This window comes from Uloborus diversus, chromosome 3, assembly GCF_026930045.1.
Source record: "Uloborus diversus isolate 005 chromosome 3, Udiv.v.3.1, whole genome shotgun sequence".
In the NCBI taxonomy this organism is placed as follows: domain Eukaryota; kingdom Metazoa; phylum Arthropoda; class Arachnida; order Araneae; family Uloboridae; genus Uloborus; species Uloborus diversus.
Genome location: NC_072733.1, coordinates 108,459,406 through 108,484,709, shown reverse-complemented (window position 1 = coordinate 108,484,709; position 25,304 = coordinate 108,459,406). Strand labels below are relative to the sequence as shown.

General features: G+C 32.7%; 1 protein-coding gene across 1 annotated transcript in view; it reads right to left on the bottom strand.

The window, feature by feature from the left end:
- The window catches only part of LOC129219410 (serine/threonine-protein kinase 32B-like), a 242,333-nt gene that overhangs the window by 155,766 nt on the left and 61,263 nt on the right, over positions 1–25,304 (bottom strand). The window contains exons 3-4 of the mRNA XM_054853799.1: positions 16,096–16,260; positions 10,001–10,164 (exon numbers count right to left, since the gene is read on the bottom strand). Coding sequence (XP_054709774.1) covers positions 10,001–10,164; positions 16,096–16,260 — 329 coding nt within the window. The remainder of the gene's footprint in view (positions 1–10,000; positions 10,165–16,095; positions 16,261–25,304) is intronic.

The window sequence follows — 25,304 nt, the reverse complement described above, 5'->3', positions numbered from 1 at the left end:
GTATTACGACTTTAGATTCTTACGCAAAAAGGTTTTAATTTACAGAGAAAATGCCATGTAAGGAATAGTTTCTTCAGTACAGAAAAATTGAATAGTGTTGGCAATATTTCTTGCTTAGCGCAACATTTAGCATCATTTCCCGTAAAAATTAAATATTAAAAGATCATTAAAATAGGCTTAGTATCACGTAAAAGTACATCTAAAAACAAAATTTAACATAAATTATGATTATTATCAAGCTCAATAAATGTTTTAAAATGAAAAATAAAATGTGTATGCCATGAAATGTACCACCAGCTCTCTCAATTCCAGCTGAGGACTGCAGTTTCGTGCTTATTAGCACTCATTAGCCCGGCATAGAAATTTTAGAGAGCTGGCTGTGTATTTCATGTAATTCAGCCATAGCCCTCGCTATAGGGCGGTAACTTACTGATTATAAGATGTGTATGGTTTGATATGAGAGAAATGTGTTTCTGTTGGCCTGGTTTCTCTAATTCCTTTAAAGGAAATATCCCCATTTGAAAGAAATCACTTCTTAATCAAAACTTTCATACAGTAAACCTCATTCCTACACTGCTTGACAAGTGCTAAGGAACAAGTGATTTATGCAAATTTGTGCTTCAACTAGCTGGCCAATGTAAATGAATTATGTTCATATGGCGTGGTAGATCAAGACACGTTATCTGTATAAAAGACAGTGCATACACACTCAAGATTTATATGAAAATTCACGTAGTTTGGTTTTTAACAAAAATAGTGCTGGATGTTAAAAAAGGTTTTTCTCTGAAATTATGTTTGGTTTTTGAAATATTTAAGAGTAAAATGTCAGCAAGACATCATTTGAGTACCTACGATCGTGGACGAGCGGTTGGACGACTGGAAGCAGGTCAAAGTGTCACCACTATGGCTGCTGCAGTGGGTGTATCAAAAAGTCCCATCTCCCAATTAAAGAAGGCCGCTGAAAGTGGAAATATTTTGCAAAATCATGCCGGGGTTCGTGGTAAGAACACAACACCTTCAGAGGATCGCTATGTAGCCCTCATGGCAAAAAGGAACAGAAATTTGACTCCTGGACAGATAGCTGCCAATCTTACAACCGCTACCGGTGCGCATGTTTCTGCAAGAACCATCTCATGGCGAGTAAATAATGTTGGTGTGTATGCACGAAAGCCCGTACGTTGCATCCAAGTTCAACCACGCCATCGTCGAGAGAGATTACGCTGGTGTAAGGAACATGTTGGTCAGGATCGTCAAAATTGATCTAGAGTGATGTTCTCTGACAAATCTCGTTTCAGTGTGACAAGTGATTCTGGTCTCTAACTACTGTGGAGAGAGCGTGGAACACGTTATGCACAAAAATTTGTTTGTGAACGTGATCAGTACGGCCCAGGCATGATGGTGTGGGCAGGCATTATGCACACTGCAGAACACCGCGTCACATTTTTGAACAAGAAAGCGTTACGTCGCAAATGTATTGCAGAGAAGTTATGCTGAACCATGTTCGTCTTTTTAGGGGGCTGTAGGTCCAGACTTTCTCTTTACGGACGAAGATACACGGCCACACAGAAGCATTGAAGTGTCGGACACACACTGCGAAGTGAAAACATTCTCCGTATGTAGTGGCCTGCTTACTTTCCCTACTTAAATCCAATTGAACTTTCCTAGAAGGTTCTTGGCAGACGTGTTGCGCGAGGATCTGTCCCTCCTACAACAGTACAAGAACTCAAATCCGCCTTGAGAGAGGAGTGGGAAAACATCCCCCAAGCACTCCTCAATAATTAGTGAGGAGTATGGAAAACATATGTACAATGTGCATTAGTGTCCCTGGTAATCATACATCATATTAAGGTACTCATGTCTCCATCATTCTGACCTAGATCATTTTTTTGCGGTTGTTTGAAAACCATCTAAGTAGGATTATTTTTTTATTTTAAAGTTTTTACTTCATTGAGGCAGTAATATCTGTATTATTTTGTACTTATAATAAAGGTACATCTTACCTACTAACTACGTAATTCGTTCTGTTTCTTTAATCATTATCTATTCTTACCTATTCCTAAAAACGTAATTGTTCCTTAGCAATTGTCAAGCAGTGTATGTTTCACTTATTTATTTGAAAAATATTGTGTTTAGTTACAGTAGAAAGAAAATTCAGAGTCATAAAAAAAAGCGAACCACTTTAATGTTAAACAAACATCTCGACAACTTTCAAAACTCTTGAAGTCACTCAATTTTTTTTCGAACGTATGTATAGCAAGAGAGAGAAAAAGGGTCTAGATTTTTATTTGGAGGGGGGGGGGGCTGTCATTACTTGTATCGCACAATCAAATTTAGGGAATTGATTTGGGCGGGGAAAAAAATAACCATATGAATCTACAGTCAATAGTGTAGCATTCGCGAAGGTTCACCTCCCCCAGAAAATGTTAGTTCTAAAATTGCAGTTTACCGGACCACTGGTAATGTTAGGAGGAGGAGAGGTTCAGGGACTTTTATGAAGCGTTAAAGCTCGTTGACTCTGCCTTTGAAATTTCTCGAAAAATAGTTCTAAAATGAAGTTTTTGACGTTTTTTAACGAGAGGGAGGGAGGGGGAGAGGAAGGATCGGGGATGCTCCCTAATTTTTCGAAAATGGAAATGAAATATTCTAAAAATGCTACGTTGTAAACCATCTTTGTTAAAGTTTTGGAAACAAAAGAGGTTCGGGCACCTTTCCCCGGAAAATTTTTGAATTTGAGGCCCTAAAAACGCAGTAATAAGCTCACTTTGTAAACGTTAGGGGAAAGGTTTTTATTCGGAGCCTCTCCGCCGGAGTTTTTTCGGAATTGAAAATTCAAAAACGAAATTTTAGACGAGTTTTTATGACGTGGAGGGAACTCTAGGGGTAACTCTCAAGGATTTTTTTTTTTGGAAATTTAAGTCCTAAAAACAGAATAGTAAAGTATCTTTGATGACAAGAAATGTTCGGAGAATCTTCACCTGGAATTTCTTTTGACATTTAAGTCCTAAAAACTAAATTTTATATGATCTTTAATTATGTGAAGAGGACAGTTTGCACTCTTTTGAAACTGTTTTTTGATTTTAAAATCTTGGCTATTTTTGATGAAGTTAGGAGATGGGATGGGGTTCAAGATTCTTTCTGGGGAATAGTTCAAAATTAAGTCTTAAAAATGCAAGACATCTTTTAGGATAAGGGCTGGGGTTTAGAGAATCTCTCACAGAAATTATTTTAAATAGAAGTTCCAAAAACGGAATTTTAGACGATTTAAGATGATTTTAGAGGGAGGTGAATTCGGAAGGGCCTGATTACAGAATAGGCCAACTAGGCCGTGGCCTCGAGCCCCCTATATTTAAGGACCCCCAAATGGCTGGAATTTATTTAGTCTGTAGCTACAATTGCTTCATTCAACGGCTTAAGTTATAAAGTTTGAATACAGGAGGACCCCAAAAAGTATTTGGCCTAGGGTCCCTCGATATCTTAATCGGGTCCTGGAATTCGGGACTCTTTCGTGGAAATTCGTAGGGATGGAAGTCCGTAAACCAAAATGAAAGATAATCTTAGAGGATGTTGTGGGATCAGGTACTTTGATATAGGGAGGGGGGTGCTGCAGTGTTATGGCTCCTCTTCTGGATTCGCCACTGAGCTCAAGTGTTGATACTACTCTAAAATGCTATTTTCCCCATATGTGTTTTAAATTTTAAACTATGCAGTGATATATTTTTTTAATGTAGGGATAGTGTCGCGATCCCATAACAAATGCTTGGGGATCGTGACTCACAGGTTGGGAACCTCTAGCAGCATAACGTCACCCAATCGTGTTCCGGGCCCGGGTAAAAGGAGGAAAGCGCGTTTTGTTTATCATGGTGGTCCCGCTACTTTTCGTTTTCCTCCTTAATAGAAACGGCTCTGCAAGATAGCCCCCCCAAGGAACTGGTCCACAAGCACTTGATGCTGTCAACATGCAGATGTTGCATAATGGGCTAAACTGTTGAATGACAGTTGTTTTTGCTTTTCCACACTGTAAAAACGATTCAGAAACGTTCCTGTAAAATAATAGGCAGCTGATGTGCCCAATTTCTTCCAGTAACATATCTTGGAAAAACCAGGAACATTTTCCGCTAAAAGTCAGTAACCTTTCTGAAATTAACCTTGAAACTTTCTGAAGAAATGCGAAATCTCCCCTGTTAAAGCCAGTCATGTCTCTATAACCTTCTATAAAGATTAAGTAGGTTTAGTGTTATTGATTAGAACCTTCTTGATTTACCAAGAATGCTCCATAAAAATCCGAGTGACCACGGCCAAAGCTACGCAAGAATGAACCAAACATATCTCTTGCCTGCCTTGCAAAGCTGTAGCTATCCATTGACTTTTTTTTTTCGCTCTCATTAGGAGCTTAGTCAACCTGGATAGGCCGTAAGCAACCTTAGGCCGATACACTTAATAAACACGCTCATTCAATCTTTAAACTGGTTGCTAAAAATATTTTCCACAACAGTGAAAAGTCTGCACGCGTGCAACATGTAGCGATTCAGGAAACTTTTTTGTGAAGATACTTGTTTTTACGGGGAAATAGGTGAAAACGTGTGAAATCCCGAGACGTTCCACGGAAATAACCAGTAACGTTTCGGAATTTTTTTACAGTGCAACACCGAAAAGAAGTTCATTTGGCAGCGTATACTCTGAAAAACATTTTTTTTTTTCCTTTTTTAAGGAGGCGCCCGGGCTCCGGGGATTTTGCTCCTGCTGCCCCCCTCTCAGCAGCTTTGACTACCTGCCGGATTATTTGAAACAACTGCGTCATTTGGCAGAAATATCACGAGAGGCCGTTTCACCAACACTGGCTATTATGCCCGACCTTCTATGTATGTATTTACTGAGTCTATTTCATTTTTATTACAATTGTATGTCGCAAACATTTCTCGTTATGTATTTTATAAACGTTCAATAGTCATTTGGGAATTTTTTAGATTCGTAGTGGTTTTATTGCAAGATGTGACAAAATCACCTTTCCACAATTTTAATTTAATCTCTAGACTAAACAGAATGTTAAAAGGTAATATATTCGAAACTCTAAAAAATAATAATAATTGAAAAGGAGATTCAAAGAAATAGATCTTTGTTTGCGATTAATCATAAACGAAAAACTTATTTTTCCTAAAGAAAACGTCTTCTCTTTTTGTTTCCGAATAAAACATCAGTGAAATTACATAATGATACATGAAACTGTTAATACCTTTACTGCAAAGAGAGGGAAATATCTAGCTATTAATATTTATTTAATATTTGTTATTTATCTTTTTTTACATCTTTTATTGCCTTCCAAACACAAACGAACCACTAATATCATTCACCATACGGATAAATAGAGAAAATCGATCAGTCCAGACGAAATATTTTTTTTTTAACTTTTTTTTTTACACAGAAAGAAAGCTCCTAAATTAGTTTCATTATGTAAACGTATAATAAATATTAAAGCTCGAATCATGTTGGAAGATGGTTCGATAGTGAGACTTATTGGAATAGGATTATTTTTTGCTTCAAAAGTTTAAGATATTTTCAAAATTTTACATTTTAATAAATGTTTCGAGGCACAAGAGACTAATTGTTCTGTAACTTTTCATAAATTGACAACACTTGCATACAATCGTTCAGTACTACTAAGTTATGATTTGTGATAAAAACAGATTATTTATGAACAAGCAATAATGTTTTATCGCGTTTACGAGAAGTATTGGAATGCACTTCATTTAGGACGCCTATATCATTTTAGGTTTTTATTATATTCAACTGGATGATTTTCATAAGTTTCAAAATATGTTTGCCCACGAAATTTTGAAAGTTATAAATTTCTGTATTTCACGTATGCGCAGAGGAAAAATATTGCTTTGAATGTTCGTATTTGTGTTCTAAATTTCAGTTCTCTATTTTTCTTATATACTGTCAAGTTTTCTGAAAATTTCGTTAGGTTTGATTTAAAAAAAAAAAAAAAACTTTGCTCATTATGAGCGAAAAACCTTCAAATGAAATTGATATGTTTGAAAAAAATGCTTATATCTTCATGAACGTAAGTGTACGAAATTTCATAAAATAGTCTTACATAGTAAGCAAACTAATTTCTGAAATTTACAACTGATTCCCAATTATTTAAAATGAAAAATGATTAAAAATCCTTTTGTGTTTCTGAAATTTTGTTTTTATTGAAATTACCCTCCACAATGACACACGTAGCACGATTTTCATCTTCACTTTTACTTCGCCATTCTTCTCTTGCTGATGAGAAAGAAGCTTGCCTAATCTCATTGCGTGTTTTGCTCACCAAAGCACCCTTGTCCATATTGCACGCTTCTCGAACCTAATTTACATCCTCAATCACATTAATTAACTATGCTTGAAATCGAATGAATGCTGAAAAAGTACGTACTTAACGTTTATACAGTGAAAGAATAACTTAGAAAGTTATTATTTTCAACGTATAAGATCGGTGAAACATGATTACTGTATTACTGTCGAACTCGCTTATAACGAACCCTGATTTAAAGAGAACCCGGTTTTAAGGAGGAAGTCATAAATGCTAGGATATTATAATGGTAAGTCTATGAGAGTATAAATGGATTTTAACGGACCCCTGATACAGCTAGCAAAATTTTTGGGATTCATAAAATTTTTATTGACTTCTATGTTTGTAGTTCAGCATATCTTTTCTTGTAAAAATAACTTTAATGTACTGAAGTCAGCTGAAGCTTCCCCCAAATCCTAAGAACAAGAGGGGGGAGGGATGGCTTTTCTTTACTTTGTGGAGTAGAAAAATATTTTAAAGTTGTGTACCCATATTTCTACTCCTAAGGATATTGCAGCTAAAGTTCAAGCTAAATCAGATGGAAAACATAATGAAATTGACGATAATATCGACGAATGTGAAAAATGTTAAGCTGGACCAACCTCATCATATTTAGTCAATGCATACTCAATGGTTTTTGAGTGCCGCAGATTTTTTTTTTTTTTTTCGAAGTCAGATCAGAGATGCAAATGTCTTTTTTCGAGACATAAGTACATAGTCACCGAAAAATAATAGCGCAAGAAAGAGACAATAGAACCGTTCACAGAAAATTAACTAGCTACTTCTCAACTGTGTAGAAATAAATTACTAAGCAGTTATCCGTGAGTTTTTACGACTTTTTCAGGAACTCGCTTTTTACGAGCAGTCGGATATAACCAGCAAATATCGCGGTATCTTTCTGCTTGCTATAAGCGAGTGCGACTGTACTGCAAAATAAATTTCGGAACTATGAAACAAGCAATCGCCTATAACATCACAAATGCACCTCAGACAACAGTTTCTGGTCACAACACAAAGCATCAGCTCTTAGACAACTAGCTTCAGCAATCTCCGTGGATGTCGGTTGCATAAGTATTAATAATTAAAAACATAGTTATCCCAAATTAGGAGGTACCATCATAATGGGTGGCTCTATCCTACTGTGGTAGCAAGCTACGCTGCGTTTGATGGGATATTTTGCAGAAAAACTAATCATATGTTAATTATTAATACTCTAGAAACAGAAGTTTTAAATAAAAATGTTCGTTAATATCTTGTGCATATTTCTTCAATAAACCAATACAATCCATAATACAATTTATTTCAGGAGTATAATAAACTCAATAATACGTTTTATAAATTGAGAGCCTAAAAAATAATGCTCTCATATCAAGTATAGAAAGGCAACAAAACGAAATGTAAATCATGGTCAAGAGTCGTGGAATATAACTTTTGGTATTTTTTAAAATTTTATTTTTACACATGTATCTTAATATCTTTGAAACTGTATGCATTATCCTTAATGCCCTGACATCATGTTGACCCGTTAAATCACATAATCCCATTAAATTGCATTATTTAACTAATTGCTCAACCTTCAAAATCTATCAAAATCATGCAGCACAATGACGTATAAAGAACGTTAATTGATCTTAAAACTCCGTTTAAAAAAATACTGAATGTAAGGAATCCAATAAAATCAAATTGTCCTGCTTCATGTTTAATCATGGCCCCACTAGATGGCGCTGACGCTTAGCAGGCCTTGACAATTTTTGACTTTTCTGTCTTAAACCGATGCAACTACGGCCCGCTCATGCACCCACCAATCAATGTCAACGTTTCGAAGTGTTTATTTTCGTTTTCACGTCGGCCATTTTTGCCGCAAGAGGTGCTGATAGGAACCCCTGCATCCACCAATCAATGGCAACGTAATGGATTGTCGCGGCCTATAAGAATAATAAGTGGGGCCATGGTTTAATCTAGTATATGAATACGATGTGTTTAAAATACATCAAAAGTATCATTAGAGTCATTCTAATAATTCTGTTGCAGAGCCTTCTCAAAGAAAAAAAAAACTTTGGTTTTATCCCTACATTTCCCCACCTTACTCCAACTGCTCCTGACTTCTCATTTTAAGTTTTAGCCCAGTATATTTAGGATTTTTTGCAACACAAATTTATAATTAAGAAATATTTTCAGAATTAGTTCCTCATAGCATTTAGAGTAAATCCTAAAAAGTTCCCTAAGATCCCGTGTGAGTTTCCATTCAAAATGGATCAAAGATGGCTGCCTAGTATTTTTTGTTTTCCTTATAACTCGGTCAAAAATGACGATTTTTCAGTTCTAAAAAAACCTGTACTCTCTAAAAGTAATACTGTTTCGATATATACCCTAAAATAATCAATAAATAAATTGCTTTTAAATAAAAAAAAAACGCCTTCAAAAAATACCCAGGAACTAAAACGCAAAAAATAACTGATTACACTTACATTCTATTTCCTACCCAAACGCAGAAATGAAATTTATTTTACAATTCCAGTACAAAAATCAACTAAACTAAACACCGAATTATAAAATAAACACAGATTTAAATTACTATACGATGAATTATATTAAATACTTAACTAATTATATACGATCTCGTAATTTTTAATAACCTTTTGAAGTCGGGGCCTCCTATAAACAACTACATAACGTAACAGACACCACCGAATCCTGAATTAAACACAAATTTAACTATACACGAAATTTGTCTTTAAAACTAAACCTACTCAGTTACGTTAGGTTACGTTCTATTGTTGCTGTGAGTTTTTTTTTTTTTTTTTTTTTTATTCACTTAATATTACACAAAGGAATTTGGAGCTACTTTACGATTTATGGTAGTTTCAAAGAGCTAAACTGATCAGCATTGAATTTTTACGCCGAAAATTTTGCATTTCAGACAAAAAAGCACAATTTGCAGGTCATATATGTTTATAGCTTTTTATGGGGAAATGTCGGTAAAACACAAGCATCAATTCAAACATACATAGCATTTTTCTGAAAAATAACAACTATTGACTAATATATTTTGGGAAAATATTTTTAAAAAATACCCCAAAAATGTAAAAAAAAAATATTTATTTTAGTAGCTTATGTGTTCTGCTGCATGTTATACAGAAATTTCAGTTTTTGGTGTCAAAACAAATGCTAAAAATTTTTTATTGGTTATTTTAAGTTATCCATCAAAACAATATTACTTGTAGAGCCTACAGTTTTTTTCAGAACTGAAAAATTTTCGTTTTTGACCGAGTTATAAGGAAAACAAAGTGTACCAAGCGGTCATCTTTGATCCGCCATTTTGGATTGAAGCTCACATAGCAACTTAGGGGACTTTTCAGGATTCGTTCTACACATGTTCAGGAACTAATCCTGAAAAATTCAGCTATTCATAAATCTGTGGTGCATCGACCCTATTTTCGGCCTAAATTTACTGGGCTATTTTTACACCACTTTCAAAACTTTTGTTTATTATTTAGAAAATGTAGCATCATTTTGAATGTGGAACAAAGATACCCGAATAATGCATGTACTTATTATAAAAGTGTTGGCAGAACTTTCAAAATTGTCAATTAATATCTAAAAAAAGCTAAAAAAATTCTGATTAATAACAATCTGGTGAACTCATAATAAATCATTCATTCTCACCTGTGTAATATTTTCTTTGACCTCAGATAATCCAAAGCTAAAGCTATTTCACAGAGATAGAGAGTAATTCTCTCTTCGTCAAATATAGAATTACTTTGCTGCAAGTGGTAACGTAAATCTCCTCCAAGCAACAAATCTACGACCATGAACATATCTTCTTCATCCTAAAAATAAAGTAGATGAGATTCTCAATTTCAGAACGCAAAGTGATATTTTTTATGACAGTTTAATGAGTTCTAGTTTATACAATTATCGCATCTTGATCTAATTTATATGATCGTTATAATCACAGATTTGAATAAATTTTCATGCTATGCTATGACTATTGTTCTATAAACTGATCGTTTTATTGTAGCATAAGAGTTTTACGATAGCTCATTGTAGATAGAATATCAAATTTGCAAAACAATTGCATTTTTTTTATTTGTCTAATCGCAAATATAAGTTATAGATATCCTGTATCTCTGAGTGGTTTGTATAGTTGGTCTATAAATTATTTATTTTTTTGGAATTTTAACTAATATATGTGCTATGCGTGTTTTGAATTCACAATTTATGTGTAATTAATGATACGTTTCATAATGTAAAAGTACCATTATATTGGCAGTAGTTTATAACATTCCAAACAAAGTAAACAACGTATTAAAAAAGGAAAGGAAACATATATAGTTAAGTGTTTCTCAACAAAATTTTCTGACATTCCTTTCGCATGTACTGGCTCAAAAAAAAAAAAAACTTTTTTTGAACTTGAACTTTTAAGATCTTCACACAATTACTTTCAAACATTCAACTAACCGTTTTCTGTTGTTTTATGAGCTTGAATATATTTTTAAAGAACTCGCAAAACTTCGAACCGGATTATCGATAACAAAAGAAGTTACAAATTCACAAAAAAAAAAAAGTAGAAATAACTATTATACATTTACATTTTCTTTTTCGTGTGATGCTCAAATTAAAGATAATTGGCTATCAAGAAGCTATTTAAAACTCAATATTATATTATTATATCTGATGAACCGCTTGTTAAATAATTGCTCATTCTTTTTTAGAACACGTGAACAAATTTAGAATTAGGTGCAAATGTGTAACAACTTAAAAAACCCATTAAATTTCCTCATGCTATTTGAAACTAATAGGCAAAATAAAATCAGTTTTGTGAATGTTTTGAACTTTGAACATTGTCCAGAACAATAAATAGGGGAGACTGGGTACAGTTGATCCACTCTTTTGTCGTAGTTTATAATTTTTTTATCGAATTAATAGGATCAAGCGATCTCCCGTTACATGTTTACAGTCTCTTTAACCATCTAAATGCTATGCGAATTTTTAAACTTATTTATTATAATAAAATATTTTTTAAGGAATGCAAAAATTGGAAAAAAGAATCAAATCTGCTTTATACGAGGAGACTTGATCCTGGGAGGAAAAACGTTCTTGTAAGTGTTTTCAAGTCAAAAATTTATTATTATGAGCTGTTTATCATTTCTTCACTTGAAAAGAAATAAAACTGTTCATGTTAAAATATAAAAAATAAAACGAAACAAAAACAACAGTAGATAAAACTAATATTTAACTAAGGAAATCAACTCTAATATTAAATAACTAACACTGCTAACCAAAAACTTACTTTTCATCGGTCTTGATCAATTACTCAGTGAAAACTAAGAAATAAATAGTAAAAATACATTTAAGATTTAACGTATGTGCTATTAGTAAAGAGCAAAATAAGTTTTTTAGCGTCATAAACTGTAAAAATATTTCAATCTTAACATCACAGCTAGCTCTAGTTAAAGGTTCTTAAGGAAAAAAAACATAAATTTTTGAATTTCAACAACGATTTTGAAAATTAAAGCATCTGATAAGACTATTAGTAAATTTAAAAGGTGGTGTGGGAATTTTTAAATTTTTTTTAATAATGTGGTTAAGTAACACTTCTCCTAAGTCAGCTATTTTGAAATTTTCGCTGTTAATAGGAGATTTGCGTTAGCTGGAAGCTAAATATTGTAACGCAACGAATTTTTCTTAAACAATAAGTTGAACAAATAGCATATACTTAAGAGCGAAATTAAAATAAAAGATCCCTGATCAAGTCTCCTCCGTTTAAAAGGATCAAGTATCCCTAAGTATACTTTTCAAACATATTCAAAATTAAAGAGTAAAAAAGATACAAACTGGTGCTTCTCACACTTGCAACACCTTTTTGAATCTCCTTCCATATCATAAAAACAATGTATGTACTGTTTAGAAAATTCAAAAAGCCAGCAACCTTTTTGATAAACAATCCAAAAAAATAATCTCACCTTTGAAATCTGACATAGACACATAACCTTGTAGAGAATGTGTGAAATCGATCATCTAACACTTGGGAATGTAAACCTACCATGACAGCTGAGTAATGTTGCCAGTATTAAAATTGTGCGTTACAAGGGTACCGAGATTCTTGGGGGTGAGGAACAGGTCTTTTGAGGGGTTAAGTATACTCATTCTCCCTAATGTTTCTTAATATACTGTGTGAATTAAAGTTTAAGTTTCCGATAACAGAAGTATTCTACTTTCGTTATAAATAAATAGACAAAGACAGAAATGAAGGAAAATCAAATAAATGAAGTAAAATTACTAAACCTGTAACTCCTCGTACGACCTTCAAATTGCGAATTTATCCGCATTCAAAATCTATTCATTTAACCTTATTGGATCAGAATCAAAGTCGCATAAATTTAGAGAACAGACCTTGGCAAGATGAAAATCCGAAAAAAAAAAAAAAACTTGCCCATCGAAGTATGAAGTGATGGAGTCGAACTAAAAAAATGTTCTTAAAAGAATAAAGACCTTCAATGAGGAATTTAATGATGTAGGATAATTAAGCAAAGCTTAAATCTCAATTCTGTATTAAGAAATTTTAATGCATCAGTTGTCTATTGAACCATTACTAATGATCCGCGGTAGAAGGCTGTAATACTTCAAAGCAAATTTGATACAAACATAATAACAGATATTCCATTGATATGCTGTCAGAATATCAAATACGGAATATAATCGAAAAGTATTATCAGAAAAGCGTGAAATACGAAGTAGCAAAAAAAGGGATATTCCCATAAGAGTGCTCCATTCTTGGAAGCGAAATGGATGAAGAATGTAAGTGGAAGGAAATGTAATAAACTTTCTTCGGTAAAAATTATATTCTTTGCTCAAGAAAACATAATATTAGTAAATTTACAGCTTGAACTTTTGAAACACAAAATTAAACGCAATATTATTGAGTTAGTTTTTAAAACTAAAATTACTCGGAAAGCTTTATTGGTCTGCGCGATCTGTCATGGACTCCTTGAAATGACTTTCTCTTTGACTCTGCTTCAATTGTGAAATCCTCTGTTTTACAGATTTATTTTTGATTTTAAATTGTTGCTTTTATTGTATGTTCAATTGTTTATTGTACTTACTTTTTTTTTGTTCTTTTGGCTGCCTTTATATGGATTAATATGTTCTTATGTAATCCATAGTAAAAAGTCCATCCTATCCATATGTAAAAGAAAAAAAATAATATTGAGTCATCTAACCACTTAATCGGACTTACACTCCAGAGCCCTTGGTCAGGAAAACTGAGACGGGCACAATAGGTCTTGGCCCTCTAGACTGTTGTGACACTAGGTTTGGTTTATTATTGAGTTGTGTTTTGAGCGTGACAGATATTTAAGCCAAATTTGGATGAAAGTAATGCTCAAAACCTTTAAGGGGCAATTAACATTTAAACTTTTTGATGTGGAAAAATTTCAAAACTTTCTTTTATAGTGCTGCTTAATGAATAATATAGATCAAAGACTGTGTATTTTATTACTACTTTTATCTGAACTTATTTATACTATTCGTATCTAAACTTTAAATCTGAACTAGAGAATAATGTAATGGCGTAGCGTATAACAGAAGTAAAAAGTTAGTAATGCAAATAGTGCAGTTGAAAACAAAATGGACCCTGCCCAAACCATTTAAATAGTTCATGAAATTATTTCATTCACTTAACCTAAACAAATGTATAAATTTCAAAAAAAAAAAAGATTCTCCAAAAAAATTAGTTATTTAAGACTTCCTTTTTGCATCAAATGTTTCCCTCAATCTAATATTTATTTTCATAGTTCAACATATTAAATATTTTCCTTCGCAAACTAGCCAATGCTAGCTTGTTCTTTTTTATCCTTAAGTGTAAATTGATATATATTGTTCCATTATTTCTTAGAATGCAAAATTTTAGATATTCTATCGACTAGGTTTGAATTTTGAATTTATCTAGAACGTAAAAACACCAATCATTAAATATTGCTTCTTCGCTGCAACATACTCACTGTTGCAGCTAACTGCGAAGTTGAGAAAAAACATATTTTAGTCATTCGTGTTTAAGAAAGGTAGTAATCTCTAAATAAGAGTATTTGTTTAAAATGTGATCAAAGTGTATTTCTAAAGTGTATGGCAATACTATTTCTTGAATTAAAGAATTTCATCCCTACTTAAATATCAAAACTACTGTCTTCTACTATTAAAGATAGAAAGTTTACAATGGTTAAAATAGATGAAGGATAAAATGTATCTAGAAAAAAAGCAAGAGAAAAGTAGAGCAAAATCTATCAATAAAAATTTTCGTTTAAGCATTTCAAGGGCGAGCATTCAACCTGATGTGGTGTTGTCAACCTGGATGCCATATTATATCTTTACACTACTATTAAATAACACAAATGTCTTAATAACTAAATAACTGAAAAGCGTTTTTTTTTTAAATTTTATGATTTTTTTTAAACTGTATACAATAAAGTAGTAAAATGGCAATGGGAAGTATGTCATCAAAACTCGTCACGTCGAGAAAAATATTGTTGTCTACCAAAGTTGGGTAAAGTGATGCCTCAGAGAAAATATCTTCTCGCGAAAAAGGTTTAAGGTAACTTTTTCTAAAAGATTCGGAAGATCCGATTGAAGCAAAGAGAGGAAGTACACAATTAGACGATGAACTATTCCCATACGTAATTAGAAGTTGTACAAGACCTACATGTAAAATTGTTTACTTCCTGCGTCTAACGGTTATTGAGTTATACACGATAAATTTACAAATACGTAAATGCTAAGATGTACAAGCAAACAAAGCAAACAACCAATCGCAACCAAAGCTGAGGTTCACAACTGGACGTTGTACTGGCCACGCATTAAGAAAGTCTTCTGCGTTTATTGGCTATGCTAAAATTATATGAGGCAGTGAGAAGCAAAGGGATGTAAACGGTAAAATTAAAATTTTGGAGATAAGCAGTGCAAATAGTACGAGAACCTCTCCTCTGTCTTGGGGCAAGAGATAATACTAGTATCCCTGGTAGGTGCTACTGTATAGCATTATTTAGGGAAAAAATTCAATGAAAGCCTACCTAGGGCGTTATATTTAAACATGTTTCACTCAAAACTTAAAAATGTTCACTTACATCCCTTTGCTTCTCACAACCTCATACATACATGCGCACCTATAGAACTCGTCACAAAAACTTGCAAAATGGATTTAGTGAAGGCATTAAAGGATTTATTGGTGTCCTATACACTTATGCGTACATAAATATGTGCAGACATTGTGAAAACACTAGTTAAAACTGAGTCTTGGGTGATTAAAAAGGAAATTCAAGTGAAATTTGAAGGATATATCTCATAAGATATGTCGGTATTTAAATGTTTCTGGAAATCTTCCAAACTTGATTGTGTAGTTGAAATTGAACCCATGTTATTAATAAAGTTAATGCAATGAACCAAAGATGTAGCATACTTGGAGTTTTTGTAGGGTGCTTTGCACAAAAATACTGATATTTATATCAAAATGTATAGCTGAAATTGGGCATTTACGAAGAGTTCAATAACACTCCGCCATTGTCTTTTCAAGATCAAACTTCATAGCTTCCAAATGAAACGCACAATGGTGACTTCTAGCTCCTCCTCCCCCCCCCCGGTTTTTGGCATTCAACTAAACGAATTCAATACTAAACACTTACAGCTACCAACTGATTTCAAAACTCTTTTATTGTGCGAACATTTTCGAAGAGGACACAGAATACCAGATAAAAATGCAACTTACTTACTTGGAAAGTAAACCATAGATTCACTAAGAAGGGGTGTTCTAATTCTGTCAAAACTTCTATCTCCCGTAGAACATTTTTGAAAGCATCCTTTTCTACACATTGGCTCTTATTCACATACTTCATTGCATACATCTTCATAGTGTCTTTCTTTTGAACGATGCAAACCTTGAGGGGGGAGAAGAATGTATTTTTACAAAAATATTGTTTAGTGTAAACTCGACTAGAAAATGTAATTCAGCTTTTCTATTGAACTGATGCGTATATACTTTGGGTAATATTGTTTGTATCATTTAAAATCTCTTCGTATTGACAATATTAATTTTAAAAGATCATTTAAAAACTTAATAGCTTGATATATGAAATTGCTTTCTTAGAAACTGAAAATAAAACGATCAAGGTTTTTGTCAATCTGTAATAATTGAAGAAACTCCATTTTAACCGTTCCTCACATCAGTGATAACACTAAAATTTAAGAATCTGCTTGAACGTGGTAACTTTGGAACTGTTTTTTTTTTTTTTTTTAATTCTTCTTAGCCGCTATATTTCCCCCAAAAAGTGTAATGGACAGCGATTGTAAATTGGTCTAAGTCACGAATTGCTGCGTTTCTTATCTCAGTAAATATTTGCTACACTAAGTCATATTTTTTGTGCTGGAATTATATTTCTACTTAGATTATTTCTCAAAATACAAGTGAGGGATCTAGGGTTCGTTTAAAAAGTAAGATTTCATATTTTTTTGCCAATTTTATTTTTTGCTATAAACTTTCAATGCCTTAACTGTCTATATCCACCTTATTTTGATCATTTTCGAAATTAGAAGTATGCATCTAGGACAAATGGTTGCGGAAATAGAGGTCTTGCAGTTTAAACGGGGACAAGCTGTATATACTTAGAGATCTATTTAGTTTTTGTTTTTTAATTTATCTTTTCATAAAATAACGTCATGTATTGAAATCAAGATTTAGTAACATCGATTCAATTTTCTTTTTTCAGTAACAATCAATTAAAATAGAAGTAGAGGTGTTTTTTTTTTTAAAAAGAAAATAAATTACTACGTAGCTCTTTTTATGAATTAAGTAGGATGATAACTAGTATACATGATATTTTTTGTCTCATAGAAATAAGATATTATGGACATATATGCTTTCTGATTTAAAAAAGAGATTTCACAAGGGATATCTTTAATTTCAGTAATTAAAGCAAAAAACTCCTTTCACGCCAGTTGAAAAATCAATGGTTTAATTAAAGCTTTTATTCCGCTCATTTTTTTGCTCCATACTTATCATTCATTATTGAAATATGTAGAGGTTGAGCTTTTAATTCAAAATAATTTTACATGAACCGATTTAGAAATTAAAATACAGTGTTATAGTATAAAGGTGTTGAAAATAAAATCCTAATTATTTGTTATTTTTCTGTATCGAAGATTTTATTCATTACTTTAGAGCAGTTTTGCTGCCAATTTACATACTAGTATTTCTGGTTCTCAAATAACACAACAGAATATTTTTAAAACTTTATATGTCTTTTTGTTTTTAATTCGTGAATTTCGATTGCTAAATTCGTATTATTTGTTCATACAGCATAATACCAAAGAAAATCTGAATATCTCCTAATACTGAAAAATAAAAATTATCTGATATATATATAGGGGAAGTTCTGGTAGTATCCGACACCTAAACCATTTCAATCATAACACTTTTTGTTTTAGTAGTAAAAAATTATTTTTTACACTAAATTATGCTGTACTAAAATACCTAACATAAATTGTAAACTTTGGTTAAAAGAACATGGAGTCGTATTTTTTAAAAAATTTTTTGTCCAACTCTATTTTTGGCCAATTTTAAATTTTTGAGGGTTGTATTGGACAAAACATTAAAATGTTGAAATAAAAAGAAATAGTTTAGAAATAACATTTTAATGTGCAAAAAAAATGAAACGAACAAAGAAGTTGGTTACTTAGAATAGTATACAAGTCTAAAAATGAAAATAAGTAATATTTTTTTTTTATAAAAGCCGACTGCTCTTTGTAAGCTTGTAGATTCAGCAGTTCTTAGACTCAAATCTTCATGTCTTTTTATAAATTCATAATAAAAGTCTTTACCAGCTTTCTTGGTTTCTCTATTAAAACGGTGCTTGATATTTAGTTGCTCTGCATTTTGTTGTATGGTGTAGAAATAAGTTTTAAAGGATTTTTTTTCTAGTTTGACGCTTTATTGTGAAAAGATGGTTTCATGTTCAGTTTTTGAAGCACTGTCCATCGTTGGCCACTACTTTTTTCCATCTTTCTGTCAATTTTCGGATGCCTACTCGAAAAAACGATGCAACGCTGTCTTTTGATGCAATCCACGAATCGATCCAATTTTGGACTTCTTCAAAAGAGCAGAAGTGCTAATCCTCAAGAGCATGTGTCATCGACGAAAACAAATAGTAGTTGGAAGCGGTAATGTCTGGGCTAGTGGGTGGGGTAAGATTGCCCATTTCAGGGTATCGAGGCATGTTTTGGAAGACGGCGCACCTTCTGGCCGAGCGTTATCATGTTGCGAAATTACCTTGTCGTGTCTCTCCTTATATTGTGGCCGTTTTTCCCGCAGTGCTCGGCTCAAACGCATCAATTGAGTTCGGTAAAGTTGTTTGGCACCAGTCTTCGTCCAATATAGCCTCCAATTCGGCATCTTCAAGCGTTTGTGGCTGCCCATCGTGCTCTTTGTCATTGGTATCAAAATCACCATTTCTAAAACGTCTATACTAAAACTCACATGTGGAAATCGATGAAGCATGTTTTCCGTAAGCTTCTTGAAGCATTAGATTGCTTTCAGCCGCTCTTTAACTTTAAATGGAAGCATAAAAGTAAACTTTCCCACAATTTGTGTTTTGTTGGCACAAACGTTGACATACTCAGAGCACACAAAAGCTATGGTGTTTCCACTTCAGCGAAATGTCACATACTGAAAATGAAAGCCTAAAGATGAGGTTATAAAATGAAGTTAGTTGCAACATTGTCCCCGTTTCCCCCCCCCCAAAAAAAACATTTTGGAATCAAATATTAGTATTAAGTAGCTAAAACATATTGAAGATCGGAACAGGATTTACAACTCACATTTTAAGAACATAAAGCAATTTCCCCTTTGAATGTACTCGTACATTAAAAGACAAATAAATTTAAAATAAAGCGCTCATAAACTGCAGACTACGAAAATAGGCATTGCGAGTGCATTTTAACTATTCATAAATGACGTAATCACGGTTCAATGTATCTTGATTCATTTTTTTAAGAACTGCATCGGACTGCATTCATAAAGTGCAAGACAACTACTAAAAGCTTAGTCGCATTTGATTCATGTTTGCTTTGCAACGTCCCTTTTTGGGACAGGTTTGAAACCTTTTTCGCGCCTTTTCTAATTTGAAAGGGGGACGGAACCTTAATGGGGTGTAATTGTTCGATACTTAGAAGAAGAGAAAAATGACACACAATGAGAAAGCACGCGTATTAGTGACTCTCACTCTTTGCTACTAGCTGAAATAATATTGTTATATACGCAAAATGTAATGTTAAAAAAATCTTTTATTGGCCATTTTGATTGAAGAAATGTGAAATTACACTCGTAATTAGTTCAGAAAATGTTTAATTTCTCTCATACACTGTGAGAATAATCGGAAACGTCAGAGATTATTTCCAGGTAACGTTCCGGAATTTCACAGGTTTCCTCCATTTTCTTTAAAATGCAAGTATATTTGGGAAACGTTTCTGGAATCACTACAAGCTGCATAAATGTAGGTTTCTCACTCTTGCGAAAAGTATATTAAGCTATCAGTAAAAAATATGTTCGTCTTCTTCATATTCTGCGACGGCTGTTCCCCTAACGAGAGCGATATGCCGTCTCTGAATAACGTACTTTGTAAGAATTGCACGCTAATAAAGTATTCTTCAGATTGTTCGCAATTCCGCCTTAGTTTTGGCCATAGTTGCTGACATGCTTTAGGGGCCTTCCTGGTAACTCAGGAGATTGCCAAACTATTACTACAAATATACCTAAATTTTCTTCGAAAGTTCCTAATTTATTCCAGAAACATAACTGACGTTTACTATGGATGTTTCTGAATTCTTGCTGAATTTTAGAGGGACACATTTCTATTTCTTCTGAGATATGTTAATGGAGGAAATTGAGCACATTAGCTGCCTCGTAATTCACAGGAACGATCCTGCTTTTTTTAGTGTATTATGGCATGCAATACGTAATGGTGGGTGCAAAAATTGTCATACGCTAGTTCACATTTCAAAAACTTAAAAGAATAAGCAATAAACAAATTCCTTTGTGTTGGAATATAAAAGACAACTAGACATCAGATGAAGTGCGCAGACTTGCAACAATGCACACACATGTTTCAGGGTTTCATGAACCCCCTTTTTCAATGCAGAAAAAAGTGATATTTTGGATGCAAAGTCATCCAAGAAAAAGCTTAAAGATGGCTTATATCGGATGGCCTTGTGTCCAAAAGCTTGCATTTTCTGCATTAAAAAGGGAGTTCCTTGAATTCCCGAAACACGTGACTGCACTTTTTACAGATTTGTGCAGTTTATAAATTGTTCCTGATTTTAGTGCAGCAACACAACTGAGGTTTAAAATTCTGCCCCCAATGAGTTTCGAATAAATGTTCATAGAAATTTGGATCAGAATTCAGCTGAAGAAAACTAGCAATTCAAAACCTTAATTTTGTAGCCCATGAGAGGATCGATCCCATCACCTTCGCAGTATTAGTAGAACGCTCTTACTAACTGAGCTACTGGGTCTCAAGCTTGGGATGCTATACACTAAAGCAATGCGTTACAAAACAACAAAATAAATTGAAATAGATTCTTTATTTTGCTAAAATATTTTTTTAATATTATACTGTGATTTAACATGTTAAAATTAATGTCTTGTTTACTGATTTTACAACCACAAAACTGTAGCTCATAAGCTTGCTAAGAGTTTAGATTATTTATTTAGGGAAGTTTGGACCAGACTTCTGCTTAAGAATTCATTTAAACAAAAACTTTCGGCTTGCAGTGATTCGAACTATCTTGGAATTTTTAGCACGACGCACCAACCAACTGAGTCAACTGCTCTGCATTTCGGGAAGCTTTGAAGTGTAGCAAAATGTGTAATGGAAAACAGAATAAATCTATTTTAAAATCAATCATCAATTTATGTGTTCTTACAATAATAACTCAACTAAAAACTAACAGAGAAACTTTTGTGGGATTGTTTCAGAAACGATATCAGCAGCATGAAATGCCGTGCTGTTGAAAAAACTTTGTCATCTAAAAAGTAAATGTCTGGGCAGGAATCGGAATGGAGGGGTCACAGGAGAAGGCAGTTTGAGTAAGATAACACTTGTAACAGGAAATAAGACCATCAAAAATGCAAATCTGATTTTTTTTTTTTTTTTTAATTTCAAAAATGACAAAAAAATCTTTTTTTCGGCGAAAATTCGATAATTTCATGCTATTTGATGCACCCCTTAAACATTTCCGATATATATATATATATTGCACCTCGAATAAAACTTTTGCTCTTTTCCTAAGCATTAATTCCATACATCAAAATATTTTACAATAACATTTATCTTAATATTTCATGCTATTCAAATATATCTAGTTTTAATCAGCATTTCTTATTTTATTCATTGAATTTTTTCGAGAAATTTTAGAATCTTTTGAGATACAATCTCAGGTCATTCTTTTTATTTATTTTTTGAAGTTAATAAATATCCATTTCAAGCGGATATGAAAACGGAACCGAGAGAAATTTGTGGACGATTTGTTCTGTAAGCCCAGGGGGAAAGTGAAATCGGAAGGAAATAGTAATCAATGGAACTGGAGATTTGGAGCATGAAATCAGACTTATTGTTCATCCTGTGCTTTATTGTATTAAAAAGGAAAGAAAATCATAAAAGAAATTGAAAGTTATATTTAACGCATTTAATATGAAATTGAAACGTTTGATCAATGACAGTAACAATTCCAGATTTAACCTTTTTTAAGCATGATTTTACTTAGTCTTGCATTCACAAAGAAAAAATGCTTTTGACGTGAAGTAATTTAATTTTAGTTCCTGATAAATATCTTTGTAATATCTTCTAACTGTAGATTTTAATTAAAACTTTTGAAAAGATAGGATAGCACATATAAATACATGAGCAGAGCACAAGCACAAAAAATTAATAATGAGAATCAGAATTGGGTAAAATAAAACAACTGAATAATAAAATGAAATTAATAATCAGTTTTCAAACATCCCTAACGGAGGAGTACCGTGTGTATAGTTATTGTAATGTGCAAAGATGAATAATGAAAAATTATGCAAATTATTTAACCGATTATACAGGCAGTTTACAGAAGAATGAAAGAAATATTTATTTATTTTTTCTGTACGAGAAAGTATAATTTCAGGCGGGGAATGAGCAACTCCTTAATACAGGGGAGCCCCTTTTCTCTTTTAAACTATACACTCTTGAAAGGATTAGAAGTTTCTCCGGACAACCTTGTCAAATAGCAAATACATATTGTTCAACACCAATTGTTCAGTTGGCAAAATAAGGGTTGATATATGTACATTTCTCTTTGATATTAGATGGAGTGTTATTTTGTCTTTACATATCGAAAGTGATGAAAATTCCTCGGAAGAAAATTGCATGACCCAATGCCCTTAGGGTACTTTTCATCTTTCACTGTAATGTCCCAAGGGGTCACTGCACCCACTTCAGGAAACTCTGCATTAGAGGAGGTGTGTTTGCGAAATTTATGGTGGACTTAGACACGAGAAATAAGTAAATAAGTTACGCATTTATTTTATTTTGTACTACACTTTTTTTTGTTCTTTTCTTCGAAAGATACAGTGCATTTCATTTTGAGGAAAAGAATTTATTTTTTCTACTCTAAATTATACTAAAAGTTGAAATACAATTTTGAATTCAATGATCAAATCCTATTTAGACGTAGTGTCTTCTTTGTCTGTTTTCTTCTTTCGAAAGATTGAGAGAGATGTCAAAGGATAATTAGCGAATTGATCTTAAGTTAAAGTTGTAATCAATAAAAGCAGCAATAATATTCAATGTTCAATAAAGATAACTTTTATGATGTTAAAGTTTTCAAAAAATCTTTCCTAGATGTTCCTCAAGTAATAAAATGTAATAAGCCTAATAAATGCATTTTTGTCAGTAACTTTAAAAATAAATATTACTTATTTTAGTTATTCAGAACCAAAGTAAATTGAATTTCCATAATTATAATTTTTATGTTTTAATTCTGACCACAATTTTCAAAAAAAAAAAACCATTGGAAATCAGATGGGTTTCTCATAACTGCATAACGTACGAATATAATTCAACTTTGACCGAAAAATACATTTTTCTTTAGCAAACTTGATTACTGATTAAGAATAATTTCAATTTCTTTGTTCCTAAATATTAGTTTCCATATTGTATAGATTATGTGTACGTAAATAAACGAGATTTTGTTCTATTATCAATTGTATGTTGTGTCCAAAAAATGTTTTATTTTGATTGCAGCTTAAATCGATTGCTGAAATCTGCCATCAATGCAATTTATAAAATATCATAAACTCATATTTCATGAATAACAGTTAGGCTTACTCAACTGAAATCAATAATTTAACTATTTTAACAAGTAGCGTTTCACTTAAGTAAAGGGGTTCACATTAAGTATATCACATTGGATAATTGCGCACATTTTAAACTCTTTTCTTTGACTGCCATTTTGTTAATAAAATTATAAGTACAAATATAATTGTTGGTGCAATGCGAAATCCTTAATGAGCCTTTACTTTCGTAAACATTGGCTCATGCTTTTAAATTAAAAAGTAGTGTAAAAGGGATAGGAGAGAAAGGAATCATTATTTTATGTCAAAAAAAGAAAAAGAAAGAAAGAGAAAATAAATCTATATCGGGTTGGTTGGGATAAGTGGGACCCCTTTCGAGAATAGTTCGTTTTTGAAACCTTATTCAAAAGTTTTGAAGCAAAAAAAAAAAAAAAAAATTATTGTCTTATTTTATCTAAACATTATTAATAAACAAAAGTACATCATTGTTTTCAAAAATAATGCTTTAAATATTCTTAACGATTATAGTATTTTTTAAAAAATCGGATGGGTGTCCCACTTACCCCATAGTAAGGGGTAAGTAGGTCACCCCCTTTTATTCAAATTTAAATAAAGCATAGCTAAAAAAATGGGGAAGGGGTCTTACATGATAAAGTAGGTAAATTTTTAGTGTGAATTATTGTTTTGTAAATGCATCCATTTATGAGATATTTACTATTTTTTAAATCTGTATCACGGAAAACTTTAAAACGAAAAACAAAACAATGTCATTTGAGGTAGTGAGAAGCAAAGGGATGTAAGTGGGCAGTTTCAAGTTTTGAGTAAAACACGTTTAAAGATAACATCCTAGGTAGGCTTTCATTGAAAAGTTTTTCTAAATCATGCTGTATAGCAGAAACTACCATGGTTACTAGTACCATTTCTTGCCCAAGACGGAGGACAGGTTCACCTACCATGTGTACTGGTTATCTCCAAATTTTTAATTTTGCCACTTACATCCCATTGCTTCTCACCGCCTCATTTGTGAAATTTATTAAAAGCCTATAGGGATATATTTTACTTTTGCATATAAAGGTGTGTAGTACGGTGCAAATAGACCGAAAAAAGGCCTAACCTCAACATCCAATGTAAAAGTTTCCCGTCTACTCCAAATTGTTGTATACTGTCCACATATTGTTTGCTAAAAAGTTACACCGTTTTCAGCGTCGGGTTTTGGGGGGAGGGGGGAAGAAGTTGGTAAATTAGTAGTTTTTATCAGTTTTTCCGAAATATTTAGAAAACTGGTGTTTAGCGCGAAAAGTGCAATATACAAAATAATCTACACTAAATTACGAACAAAATGGTCCTAAACATTATTTTGTTAAGTGAACGGTTCCAGAGTTACGATAGGTGAAAAATAGAAAATTTTCGTATTTTTTTAGATTTTTCGGGAAAAAAATTCATTATCACTCAGGAAACTATTTTTTTTTTTTTTGTATGATTAGTGTTTTTTAAAAGCAAATTGCGGTTTATGGGGCCAGTGGTATGTTTGTGATTAGCCCTTGAAGGAACGACAACTTCACCACCTACTCAAGGGGCTCTACTTTTAAGGGAAAAGAAGCATTC